Genomic DNA, 14,769 nt, shown 5'->3' with positions numbered 1-14,769 from the left:
TCCATAGCTTTAAGGAATACAATATGTAGAGAGTTTGATGAGAGAGTTCATGTAGCTTTAAGGAATACAATATGTAGATAGTTTGATGAAAAGAGTTCATGTAGCTTTAAGGAATACAATATGTACATAGCTTATCCACTAATTGAACTAAGGAGGCACGGAAAATAATTAAGCAGTAAGTATTGAAGTGCCAGTAGGAGGATTAATCCAAATCTATAACTTGCCGTTACTTGGAAGGTTTTACAAAGCAGAAAATATTCCAAAGGTAATCCAAGGTCAATAGAAGGAGGATGGAGATCGACGGTATGAACAGTCCAGGTTCGGTACACGTTCAGAAGTTTAGCGAGGGATTGTTTGTAGCTGGTCAGAAGTTCAGGAAGCTTAAAAATAACCATGCACTTTGAATCTGGCGCGGTTCCTCTAAGTAGCGTGAGGAAGCCGCGTCAGAGAAGAGGGTTTTTCATTGGTTCTTGAACCCCGAAGTGTCGGATTATCGGAGAAGCCGATAGTTAAGTTCTGACACTACCTATCCATCCAACACAACCAGTCCTACCTATCCAACCAACACAACCAGCCCTACCTATCTAACTAACACATCCAGACCTACCTATCTAACCAACACATCCAGACCTATCCAACCAACACATCCAGACCTACCTATTAACTAACACATCCAGACCTACCCATCCAACCAACACTTACAGACCTACCTATCCAAACAACACATCCAGACCTACCCATCCAACTGACACATCCAGACCTACCTATCCAACCAACACTTCCAGAGCTACCCATCCAACCAACACATCCAGACCTACCCATCCAACCAACACATCAAGACCTACCCATCCAACCAACACATCCAGACATACCTATCTAACCAACACATCCAGACATACCTATCTAACCAACACATCCAGACCTACCTATCCAACCAACACTTCCAGAGCTACCCATCCAACCAACACATCCAGACCTACCCATCCAACCAACAGATCAAGACCTACCCATCCAACCAACACATCAAGACCTACCCATCCAACCAACACATCCAGACTTACCCATCCCACCAACACATCCAGACATAGAAACATAGAAACATGTGACGGCAGATAAGAACCATTTGGCCCATCTAGTCTGCCTAATTTTCTAAAATACTTTCATTAGTCTCATATCTAAGATAGCCTTATGTCTATCCCACGCATGCTTAAACTCCTCTACCACTTCGGCTGGAAGGCTATTCCATGCATCCACTACCCTCTCAGTAAAGTAATACTTTCTGATATTATTTTTAAACCTTTGCCCCTCTAATTTAAGATTATGTTATAGCTAACCTCTGATGCCCACACTGGGCTCCACTGGTGAGGAATTAAAATTTAAAATCTTTCTTGGAAAAGAAAACCCCACAGCAGCATGCAGCCGACTCCATCACTGGGCGCCATAAACTAAGACATGATATATAATTCTCTAAAAAGACTGATTATTACTTCTGTATCTATACAAAGGTAAAAAAAACAAGCCATAATCCCTTGCCTAAGCAATAGGCTTTGGGAACACAAATCCAACATATGTCATGCAATAAAGCAGACATGACTGGATCTAATGATAGAGAGAGAGAAGTATGGGATAGGAGAGCAGAATGAGACCGAGCGATAGGGTATAAGACAGATAGAGAAAGAATACGAAGAAAGTGAATAAAAAGGAAAAATTCTCACCTAAGAGACCTCCAAACGTGATGGCCGGTGAGAGTGCGGCAAAGTAAATGAATATGATAGCTGCCATACATTGCACATTCAAAGCATCCTTAAAATCACTGATATATTTTGGGTACCGTCGCTGGATATCTCGGACCAAACCCCCAAAAGGTCGCCCTGACCTGCGCAGGGGATCATCATCATCACTCCCGCCATTCACGGCCATTTTTGGGAGAAGAGCTGGCAATACAAAAATATAAACATGGAAATAGGTGTGAAATAAAACAACAAGCAGCTGATACAGATGGAGTAGGAGACAGAGAGAGAAGAGAAAGAATTAGGACATGAGAGAGTAGATAAAAATGAAGACATAAGAGAGGAGAGAAAGAATGAAGACACTAGGTAGGAGTGAGAATAAGAAGGAGGAAAGACAGAATGAAGACACCAAGTATAAGTGAGAATAAGAATGAGGAGACAAAGAATGAAGACACTGGGTAGTATTGAGAATAAGAAGGAGGAGAGAAAGAATGAAGACACTGGGTAGGATTGAGAATCAGAAGGAGGAGAGAAAGAATGAAGACACCAGGTAAGAGTGAGAATATGAGGGAGGAGAGAATAAATGTATTGAAGACACTGGGTAGGAGTGAGAATATGAGACAGGAGAGAAAGAATGAAAACAGCAGTTAGGAGTGAGAATAAGAGGGAGGAGAGTGTGACAAACGCGTCTTTCCACGAACATTTGCCACAAACTCCTGGAGGAGTGTGGAAGCTGGCTTCCTGCCCACCGACTATTCTCCAGGTCTGAGACCCTGTACGGGAGTTAACCTGCCCAGGATTCTCTGGATTTAACCGAATGATCACAAACCCACGAACGGTCCTCAGCGGTATTTAGCACGCGACTGCTATGGAACTAATTTTGACATTAGGACTTCATGATTCTAAGTCATCTTGAATCGTTCTTGTGCACTAACCCATGCACGGTTTCAGCTATGTGACCTTGTGGTTCACGGCCAGCTTGGTCCGGTGTTTTGAAACACTTTGCGACCCGCCAGGAGAATGATTTTTGGAGGGAAGGTGCCTGAGACTAAGAGGAACAAACGCTCCCTGAGAACCAGGCGGAGCACTCATATTTTGGCTGCAGGAGCTCCTAAAAGTTTCCTGGCCAAAGCACATTGCTATGGAACTATTTTGGGCATAGGACCACATGTGCAGCCGCTCATAACTTTGCCCCAGGGGTGTTTCTCCAATATGGTATGAATTTGAGCGCTATTTGGACAGCTTGGGCACTCAGATCAGGGCTGTTTAGGGATGTAGGGTTATTGTGTGTTTTTATAATGTTTTGGGGTATTTTTATGTTTGGCTCTCTCTTCCTGGGAGATAATTATCTTACCGGTCTTTAACTCAGTTATCTCCCAGGCACAGAGATCTCTGGGAGGGTCTTGTATTGTATTGAATGGAGACCCCCTGATGGGGTCTGTGCATAAAAGGCTGAGTTTGGCTCATTAAAATCATTTGTACTCCCAGAACTATATGTAGTCCAGTAACTGGGGGAATGGGCTATATTCACTAAGCGGCGCTTTGTTCCAGCTCGAGAGGACTTTAGCGGAGATATTCGGTCTCAGGATTACAGCTATGCTACTGCTGGTGGCAGCAGTGGGATGGCTTCCTAGTCAGTAGGGAAACCAGCACATCTTCAGGAAGTGGCGATATGGACGGTGCGTACTGTCGTGCAGTATCCCACTTTGTTGCCAGAATCCAGCGACGGTCGGTCTCACTCCCCAGCCGTGGTGTGCATTCCAGGGAGAGGAGAGTATTGTTCTCCATCCCCAGCGGCAGTATGAGTTATAGGGAGTTGAGACAGTCAGTCTCACTCCCCAGCGGCAGTGTGTGTTCCTGGGAGGGGAAACGGTTAGTCTCTCTCCCCAGCGGCAGAGTATGTGGTAACCCGACCGGTCACCTCCGCTATTTCCCTTCCTTCAGCTGAACAGGAACCATTTAGGATATATAGAGACCCATTTCCCCCCAGTAACTGGATGACACACAGTCCTGAAGGTATAACAACACGCGGGAAAGGACTTTGTCCCTTTGTCTCCAACAGCCTGCCACCCAAACACAGGGTTTCCCACACCCGGGACAGGGGGGGTCTTGGGAGACCAAGTGCGGAAAAAGGGACCGTCCCTTTGTCTCCCAGGCACAGAGAGCCCGTCTGCGGAAAAAAGAGCAGGTACCGCAAAGCCTGCCAAACTCTATAGAGAGGGAATAGAGGAAGAATACTGTGGGGATGGAGAGGTAGAATACAGGAAGAATACTGTGGGAATGGAGAAAGAGAATAGAGGAAAAATACTGTGGGAATGGAGAGAGGGAATAGATGAAAAATACTGTGGGAATGGAGAGAGAGAATAGAGGAAGAATACTGTGGGAATGGAGAGAGAAAATAGAGGAAGAATACTGTGGGAACGGAGAGAGGGAATAGAGAAAGAATACTGTGGGAATAGAGAGAGAGAATAGAGGAAGAATACTGTGGGAACGGAGAGAGAGAATAGAGGAAGAATACTGTGGGAATGAAGAGAGAGAATAGAGGAAGAATACTGTGGGAATGGAGAGAGGGAATAGAGGAAGAATACTGTGGGAATGGAGAGAGAGAAGAGAGGAAGAATACTGTGGGAATGGAGAGAGGGAATAGAGGAAGAATACTGTGGGAATGTAGAGAGAGAATAGAGGAAGAATACTGTGGGAATGTAGAGAGAGAATAGAGGAAGAATACTGTGGGAATGTAGAGAGAGAATAGAGGAAGAATACTGTGGGAACGGAGAGAGGGAATAGAGGAAGAATACTGTGGGAATGGAGAGAGAGAGAATAGAGGAAGAATACTGTGGGAACGGAGAGAGAGAATAGAGGAAGAATACTGTGGGAATGGAGAGAGAGAATAGAGGAAGAATACTGTGGGAATGGAGAGAGGGAAAAGAGGAAGAATACTGTGGGAATAGAGACAGAGAATAGAGAAAGAATACTGTGGGAATGGAGAGAGAGAATAATGGAAGAATACTGTGGGAACGAAGAGAGAGAATAGATGAAGAATACTGTGGGAATGGAGAGAGGGAAGAGAGTAAGAATACTGTGGGAATGGAGAGAGAGAGAATAGAGGAAGAATACTGTGGGAATGGAGAGAGAAAATAGAGGAAGAATACTGTGGGAATGTAGAGAGAGAATAGAGGAAGAATACTGTGGGAATGGACAGAGAAAATAGAGGAAGAATACTGTGGGAATGTAGAGAGCGAATAGAGGAAGAACACTGTGGGAATGGAAAGAGGGAATAGAGGAAGAATACTGTGGGAATAGAGAGAGAGAATAGAGAAAGAATACTGTGGGAATGGAGAGAGAGAATAATGGAAGAATACTGTGGGAACGAAGAGAGAGAATAGATGAAGAATACTGTGGGAATGGAGAGAGGGAAGAGAGGAAGAATACTGTGGGAATGTAGAGAGAGAGAATAGAGGAAGAATACTGTGGGAACGGAGAGAGAGAATAGAGGAAGAATACTGTGGGAATGGAGAGAGAATAGAGGAAGAATACTGTGGGAATGGAGAGAGGGAATAGAGGAAGAAAACTGTGGGAATGGAGAGAGAGAATAGAGGAAGAATACTGTGGGAATGGAGAGAGAGAATAGAGGAAGAAAACTGTGGGAATGGAGAGAGAGAATAGAGGAAGAATACTGTGGGAACGGAGAGATAGAATAGAGGAAGAATACTGTGGGAACGGAGAGAGAGAATAGAGGAAGAATACTGTGGGAATGGAGAGAGAGAATAGAGGAAGAATACTGTGGGAACGGAGAGAGAGAATAGAGGAAGAATACTGTGGGAATGGAGAGAGAGAATAGAGGAAGAAAACTGTGGGAACGGAGAGATAGAATAGAGGAACAATACTGTGGGAATGGAGAGAGAGAATAGAGGAAGAACACTGTGGGAATGGAGAGAGGGAATAGAGGAAGAATACTGTGGGAATAGAGAGAGAGAATAGAGAAAGAATACTGTGGGAATGGAGAGAGAGAATAATGGAAGAATACTGTGGGAACGAAGAGAGAGAATAGATGAAGAATACTGTGGGAATGGAGAGAGAGAATAGAGGAAGAATACTGTGGGAATGGATAGAGAGAATAGAGGAAGAATACTGTGGGAACGGAGAGAGAGAATAGAGGAAGAATACTGTGGGAATGGAGAGAGAGAATAGAGGAAGAATACTGTGGGAACGGAGAGATAGAATAGAGGAAGAATACTGTGGGAACGGAGAGAGAGAATAGAGGAAGAATACTGTGGGAATGGAGAGAGAGAATAGAGGAAGAATACTGTGGGAACGGAGAGAGAGAATAGAGGAAGAATACTGTGGGAATGGAGTGAGAGAATAGAGGAAGAATACTGTGGGAACGGAGAGATAGAATAGAGGAAGAAAACTGTGGGAATGGAGAGAGAGAATAGAGGAAGAATACTGTGGGAATGGAGAGAGAGAATAGAGGAAGAATACTGTGGGAACGGAGAGAGAGAATAGAGGAAGAATACTGTGGGAATGGAGAGAGGGAATAGAGGAAGAATACTGTGGGAACGGAGAGAGGGAATAGAGGAAGAAAACTGTGGGAATGGAGAGAGAGAATAGAGGAAGAATACTGTGGGAAAGGAGAGAGAGAATAGAGGAAGAATACTGTGGGAACGGAGAGAGATAATAGAGGAAGAATACTGTGGGAATGGAGAGAGAGAATAGAGGAAGAATACTGTGGGAACGGAGAGAGGGAATAGAGGAAGAAAACTGTGGGAATGGAGAGAGAGAATAGAGGAAGAATACTGTGGGAATGGAGAGAGAGAATAGAGGAAGAATACTGTGGGAACGGAGAGAGAGAATAGAGGAAGAATACTGTGGGAATGGAGAGAGAGAATAGAGGAAGAATACTGTGGGAACGGAGAGATAGAATAGAGGAAGAATACTGTGGGAACGGAGAGAGAGAATAGAGGAAGAATACTGTGGGAATGGAGAGAGAGAATAGAGGAAGAATACTGTGGGAACGGAGAGAGAGAATAGAGGAAGAATACTGTGGGAATGGAGTGAGAGAATAGAGGAAGAATACTGTGGGAACGGAGAGATAGAATAGAGGAACAATACTGTGGGAATGGAGAGAGAGAATAGAGGAAGAACACTGTGGGAATGGAGAGAGGGAATAGAGGAAGAATACTGTGGGAATAGAGAGAGAGAATAGAGAAAGAATACTGTGGGAATGGAGAGAGAGAATAATGGAAGAATACTGTGGGAACGAAGAGAGAGAATAGATGAAGAATACTGTGGGAATGGAGAGAGGGAAGAGAGGAAGAATACTGTGGGAATGTAGAGAGAGAATAGAGGAAGAATACTGTGGGAATGGAGAGAGGGAATAGAGGAAGAATACTGTGGGAACGGAGAGAAATAATAGAGGAAGAATACTATGGGAATGAAGAGAGGTAGAATAGAGGAAGAATACTGTGGGAATGTAGAGAGCGAATAGAGCTTGAATACTGTGGGAACGGAGAGGGAATAGAGGAAGAATACTGTGGGAATGGAGAGAGAGAATAGAGGAAGAATACTATGGGAATGGAGAGATAGAATAGAGGAACAATACTGTGGGAATGGAGAGAGAGAATAGAGGAAGAACACTGTGGGAATGGAGAGAGGGAATAGAGGAAGAATACTGTGGGAATAAAGAGAGAGAATAGAGAAAGAATACTGTGGGAATGGAGAGAGAGAATAATGGAAGAATACTGTGGGAACGAAGAGAGAGAATAGATGAAGAATACTGTGGGAATGGAGAGAGGGAAGAGAGGAAGAATACTGTGGGAATGTAGAGAGAGAATAGAGGAAGAATACTGTGGGAATGGACAGAGAAAATAGAGGAAGAATACTGCGGGAATGTAGAGAGCGAATAGAGCTTGAATACTGTGGGAACGGAGAGAGAATAGAGGAAGAATACTGTGGGATTGGAGAGAGAGAATAGAGGAAGAACACTGTGGGAATGGAGAGAGGGAATAGAGGAAGAATACTGTGGGAATGGAGAGAGAGAATAGAGGAAGAATACTGTGGGAATGGAGAGAGGGAATAGAGGAAGAATACTGTGGGAACGGAGAGAGAGAATAGAGGAAGAATACTATGGGAATGAAGAGAGGTAGAATAGAGGAAGAATACTGTGGGAATGTAGAGAGAAAATAGAGGAAGAATACTGTGGGAATGTAGAGAGAGAATAGAGGAAGAATACTGTGGGAATGGACAGAGAAAATAGAGGAAGAATACTGTGGGAATGTAGAGAGCGAATAGAGCTTGAATACTGTGGGAACGGAGAGAGAATAGAGGAAGAATACTGTGGGAATGGAGAGAGAGAATAGAGGAAGAACACTGTGGGAATGGAGAGAGGGAATAGAGGAAGAATACTGTGGGAATGGAGAGAGAGAATAGAGGAAGAATACTGTGGGAATGGAGAGAGGGAATAGAGGAAGAATACTGTGGGAATGGAGAGATAGAATAGAGGAAGAATACTGTGGGAATGGAGAGAGAAAATAGAGGAAGAATACTGTGGGAATGGAGAGAGGGAATAGAGGAAGAATACTGTGGGAATGGAGAGAGAGAATAGAGGAAGAATACTGTGGGAATGGAGAGAGAGAATAGAGCTTGAATACTGTGGGAATGGAGAGAGAGAATAGAGGAAGAATACTGTGGGAACGGAGAGAGAGAATAGAGGAAGAATACTGTGGGAATGGAGAGAGAGAATAGAGGAAGAATACTGTGGGAACGGAGAGATAGAATAGAGGAACAATACTGTGGGAATGGAGAGAGAGAATAGAGGAAGAACACTGTGGGAATGGAGAGAGGGAATAGAGGAAGAATACTGTGGGAATAGAGAGAGAGAATAGAGAAAGAATATTGAGGGAATGGAGAGAGAGAATAATGGAAGAATACTGTGGGAACGAAGAGAGAGAATAGATGAAGAATACTGTGGGAATGGAGAGAGGGAAGAGAGGAAGAATACTGTGGGAATGTAGAGAGAGAATAGAGGAAGAATACTGTGGGAATGGACAGAGAAAATAGAGGAAGAATACTGCGGGAATGTAGAGAGCGAATAGAGCTTGAATACTGTGGGAACGGAGAGAGAATAGAGGAAGAATACTGTGGGAATGGAGAGAGAGAATAGAGGAAGAACACTGTGGGAATGGAGAGAGGGAATAGAGGAAGAATACAGTGGGAATGGAGAGAGAGAATAGAGGAAGAATACTGTGGGAATGGAGAGAGGGAATAGAGGAAGAATACTGTGGGAACGGAGAGAGAGAATAGAGGAAGAATACTATGGGAATGGACAGAGAAAATAGAGGAAGAATACTGTGGGAATGTAGAGAGCGAATAGAGCTTGAATACTGTGGGAACGGAGAGAGAATAGAGGAAGAATACTGTGGGAATGGAGAGAGAGAATAGAGGAAGAACACTGTGGGAATGGAGAGAGGGAATAGAGGAAGAATACTGTGGGAATGGTGAGAGGGAATAGAGGAAGAATACTGTGGGAATGGAGAGATAGAATAGAGGAAGAATACTGTGGGAATGGAGAGAGAAAATAGAGGAAGAATACTATGGGAATGGAGAGAGAGAATAGAGGAAGAATACTGTGGGAATGGAGAGAGAGAATAGAGGAAGAATACTGTGGGAATGGAGAGAGAGAATAGAGGAAGAATACTGTGGGAATGGAGAGAGAGAATACAGGAAGAATACTGTGGGAATGGAGAGAGAGAATACAGGAAGAATACTGTGGGAATGGAGAGAGGGAATAGAGGAAGAAAACTGTGGGAATGAAGAGAGAGAATAGAGGAAGAATACTGTGGGAATGGAGAGAGAGAATAGAGGAAGAATACTGTGGGAACGGAGAGAGAGAATAGAGGAAGAATACTGTGGGAATGGAGAGAGAGAATAGAGGAAGAATACTGTGGGAATGGAGAGAGGGAATAGAGGAAGAATACTGTGGGAATGGAGAGAGAGAATAGAGGAAGAATACTGTGGGAACGGAGAGATAGAATAGAGGAAGAATACTGTGGGAACGGAGAGAGAGAATAGAGGAAGAATACTGTGGGAATGGAGAGAGAGAATAGAGGAAGAATACTGTGGGAACGGAGAGAGAGAATAGAGGAAGAATACTGTGGGAATGGAGAGAGAGAATAGAGGAAGAATACTGTGGGAACGGAGAGATAGAATAGAGGAACAATACTGTGGGAATGGAGAGAGAGAATAGAGGAAGAATACTGTGGGAATGGAGAGAGGGAATAGAGGAAGAATACTGTGGGAATGTAGAGAGAATAAAGGAAGAATACTGTGGGAATTTAGTGAAGGTGCACATAGGTAATGGTTTGCTGTATGAATGGGAAGTGTCTTTACTCTTATCCTGAAGATCGGCGGGTTCGTCCATAATCTTCTTATCCTGAACTTGACGTCTTCTAAGCATTTCCCTCTGGAATAAAGCAACGGAGCGCAGAAGCTCTTCCCCCATCACTTCAGAGGGTGGCAGTACAACGCTGCAGTCAAGGAATTCATTAATCGCATTGAGGAGATCCTGACGGTCATCTGCTAGGTAGGCAGCTTCATGGAATTGCTATAAAGTGGCCAAGAGGGGATATAGCTTAGGTTAGAGGGCTGGGACCAAGGAGAGGAAAGAGACAGAGTGAGCAATACTATATTAAATGAAAGCAGATAAAAAAAATTGGGATAAACGACAGGACAGATTGGGATGGATGAAAGCTAAAAACGGTGAGGACTGAGGTGAAGAGATTGCTGACATGAGATGTTAGGACATGCTTAGAAGGGCAGCGGACTGCTTGGAAGAATCTTACTTTGTCTGACATAAGTGTCGAGATAGACCTCCCAATCTCATGGTAGTCCATATTGGAAGTCCTTGGTCCAAGAAGAACAAACAGGAATCTCACAGGAATGGAAACTTCTAATACAGAATCCAACTCTACAGCTTCCTGCAATCGTACGAATGCCATGGTGGGCTGGTCCAGAAATTCCACGCAGCCTACAGTGATACACACAGCTCTGAACACAGAGTATACACCCATGTACAACCCCACCTCCTACAGCAATATATTCTCAGTATAGAATCACAGGTACAGCGATATATTCTCAGTATAGAATCACACGTACAGCGATATATTCTCAGTATAGAATCACACGTACAGCGATATATTCTCAGTATAGCACCACACGTACAGCGATATATTCTCAGTATAGAATCACACGTACAGCGATATATTCTCAGTATAGAATCACACGTACAGCGATATATTCTCAGTATAGAATCACACGTACAGCGATATATTCTCATTATAGAATCACACGTACAGAGATATATTCTCAGCATAGAATCACACGTACAGCGATATATTCTCAGTATAGAATCACACGTACAGCGATATATTCTCAGTATAGAATCACACGTACAGCGATATATTCTCAGTATAGAATCACACGTACAGCGATATATTCTCAGTATAGCACCACACGTACAGCGATATATTCTCAGTATAGAATCACACGTACAGCGATATATTCTCAGTATAGAATCACGCGTACAGCGATATATTCTCAGTATAGAATCACACGTACAGCGATATATTCTCAGTATAGAATCACACGTACAGAGATATATTCTCAGCATAGAATCACACGTACAGCGATATATTCTCAGTATAGAATCACACGTACAGCGATATATTCTCAGTATAGAATCACACGTACAGCGATATATTCTCAGTATAGAATCACACGTACAGCGATATATTCTCAGTATAGAATCACACGTACAGCGATATATTCTCAGTATAGAATCACACGTACAGCGATATATTCTCAGTATAGAATCACACGTACAGCGATATATTCTCAGTATAGAATCACATGTACAGCAATATATTCTCAGTATAGAATCACACGTACAGCGATATATTCTCAGTATAGCACACGTACAGCGATATATTCTCAGAATAGAATCACATGTACATCGATATATTCTCAGTATAGAATCACACGTACAGCGATATATTCTCAGTATAGAATCACACGTACAGCGATATATTCTCAGTATAGAATCACACGTACAGCGATATATTCTCAGTATAGAATCACACGTACAGCGATATATTCTCGGTATAGAATCACACGTACAGCGATATATTCTCAGTATAGAATCACACGTACAGCGATATATTCACAGTATAGAATCACACGTACAGCGATATATTCTCAGTATAGAATCACACGTACATCGATATGATCTCGGTATAGAATCACACGTACAGCGATATATTCTCAGTATAGAATCACACGTACAGCGATATATTCTCAGTATAGAATCACACGTACAGCGATATATTCTCAGTATAGTCACACGTACAGCGATATATTCTCAGTATAGTCACACGTCCAGCGATATATTCTCAGTATAGAATCACACGTACAGCGATATATTCTCAGTATAGAATCACACGTACAGCGATATATTCTCGGTATAAAATCACACGTACAGCGATATATTCTCAGTATAGAATCACACGTACAGCGATATATTCTCAGTATAGAATCACACGTACAGCGATATATTCTCAGTATAGAATCACACGTACAGCGATATATTCTCAGTATAGAATCACACGTACAGCGATATATTCTCAGTATAGGCACACGTACCGCGATATATTCTCAGTATAGTCACACGTACAGCGATATATGCTCAGTATAGAATCACACATACAGCGATATATTCTCAGTATAGTCACACGTACAGCGATATATTCTCAGTATAGAATCACACATACAGCGATATATTCTCAGTATAGAATCACACGTACAGCGATATATTCTCAGTATAGAATCACACGTACAGCGATATATTCTCAGTATAGTCACACGTACAGCGATATATTCTCAGTATAGTCACACGTACAGCGATATATTCTCAGTATAGAATCACACGTACAGCGATATATTCTCAGTATAGTCACACGTACAGCGATATATTCTCAGTATAGAATCACACGTACAGCGATATATTCTCAGTATAGTCACACGTACAGCGATATATTCTCAGTATAGAATCACACGTACCGCGATATATTCTCAGTATAGAATCACACGTACAGCGATATATTCTCAGTATAGAATCACACGTACAGCGATATACTCTCGGTATAGAATCACACGTACAGCAATATATTCTCAGTATAGAATCACACGTACAGCGATATATTCTCAGTATAGAATCACACGTACCACGATATATTCTCAGTATAGTCACACGTACAGCAATATATTCTCAGTATAGAATCACACGTACAGCGATATATTCTCAGTATAGAATCACACGTACAGCGATATATTCTCAGTATAGAATCACACGTACAGCGATATATTCTCAGTATATAGTCAGACTACAGCGATATATTCTCGGTATAGAATCACACGTACAGCGATATATTCTCAGTATAGAATCACACGTACAGCGATATATTCTCAGTATAGAATCACACGTACAGCGATATACTCTCGGTATAGAATCACACGTACAGCGATATATTCTCAGTATAGAATCACACGTACAGCGATATATCCTCAGTATAGAATCACACGCACAGCGATATATTCTCAGTATAGAATCACACGTACAGCGATATATTCTCAGTATAGAATCACACGTACAGAGATATATTCTCAGTATAGTCACACGTACAGCGATATATTCTCAGAATAGAATCACATGTACAGCGATATATTCTCAGTATAGAATCACACGTACAGCGATATATTCTCAGTATAGAATCACACGTACAGCGATATATTCTCAGTATAGAATCACACGTACAGCGATATATTCTCAGTATAGAATCACACGTAATGCGATATATTCTCAGTATAGAATCACACGTACAGCGATATATTCTCAGTATAGAATCACACGTACAGCGATATATTCTCAGTATAGAATCACACGTACAGCGATATATTCTCAGTATAGAATCACACGTACAGCGATATATTCTCAGTATAGAATCACACGTACAGCGATATATTCACAGTATAGAATCACACGTACAGCGATATATTCTCAGTATAGAATCACACGTACAGCGATATATTCTCGGTATAGAATCACACGTACAGCGATATATTCTCAGTATAGAATCACACGTACAGCGATATATTCTTAGTATAGAATCACACGTACAGCGATATATTCTCAGTATAGTCACATGTACAGCGATATATTCTCAGTATAGTCACACGTACAGCGATATATTCTCAGTATAGAATAACACGTACAGCGATATATTCTCAGTATAGAATCACACGTACAGCGATATATTCTCGGTATAGAATCACACGTACAGCGATATATTCTCAGTATAGAATCACACGTACAGCGATATATTCTCAGTATAGAATCACACGTACAGCGATATATTCTCAGTATAGAATCACACGTACAGCGATATATTCTCAGTATAGGCACACGTACCGCGATATATTCTCAGTATAGGCACACGTACAGCGATATATTCTCAGTATAGAATCACACATACAGCGATATATTCTCAGTATAGTCACACGTACAGCGATATATTCTCAGTATAGAATCACACATACAGCGATATATTCTCAGTATAGAATCACACGTACAGCGATATATTCTCAGTATAGAATCACACGTACAGCGATATATTCTCAGTATAGTCACACGTACAGCGATATATTCTCAGTATAGTCACACGTACAGCGATATATTCTCAGTATAGAATCACACGTACAGCGATATATTCTCAGTATAGAATCACACGTACAGCGATATATTCTCAGTATAGAATCACACCTACAGCGATATATTCTCAGTATAGAATCACACGTACAGCGATATATTCTCAGTATAGAATCACACGTACAGCGATATATTCTCAGTATAGAATCACACGTACAGCGATATATTCTCAGTATAGAATCACACGTACAGCGATATATTCTCAGTATAGAATCACACGTA

The 14,769-nt window shown here is 42.1% G+C and overlaps 1 protein-coding gene across 6 annotated transcripts in view; it reads right to left on the bottom strand.

Moving 5' to 3' along the window:
• Positions 1 to 14,769, bottom strand: part of SLC4A2 (solute carrier family 4 member 2) — a 245,456-nt gene that overhangs the window by 13,720 nt on the left and 216,967 nt on the right. For all 6 annotated transcript variants that reach the window (XM_063452939.1, XM_063452938.1, XM_063452942.1 and 3 more), the window contains 3 exons: positions 10,571 to 10,755; positions 10,119 to 10,332; positions 1,716 to 1,934 (listed from right to left, as the gene is read on the bottom strand). In XM_063452939.1, the coding sequence (XP_063309009.1) occupies positions 1,716 to 1,934; positions 10,119 to 10,332; positions 10,571 to 10,755 (618 nt within the window). The remainder of the gene's footprint in view (positions 1 to 1,715; positions 1,935 to 10,118; positions 10,333 to 10,570; positions 10,756 to 14,769) is intronic.

This window comes from Pelobates fuscus, chromosome 4 (genome assembly GCF_036172605.1).
Source record: "Pelobates fuscus isolate aPelFus1 chromosome 4, aPelFus1.pri, whole genome shotgun sequence".
In the NCBI taxonomy this organism is placed as follows: Eukaryota; Metazoa; Chordata; class Amphibia; order Anura; family Pelobatidae; genus Pelobates; species Pelobates fuscus.
The sequence above is the reverse complement of the archived record's forward strand: the minus strand, read 5'-3'. Positions and strand labels throughout refer to the sequence as shown.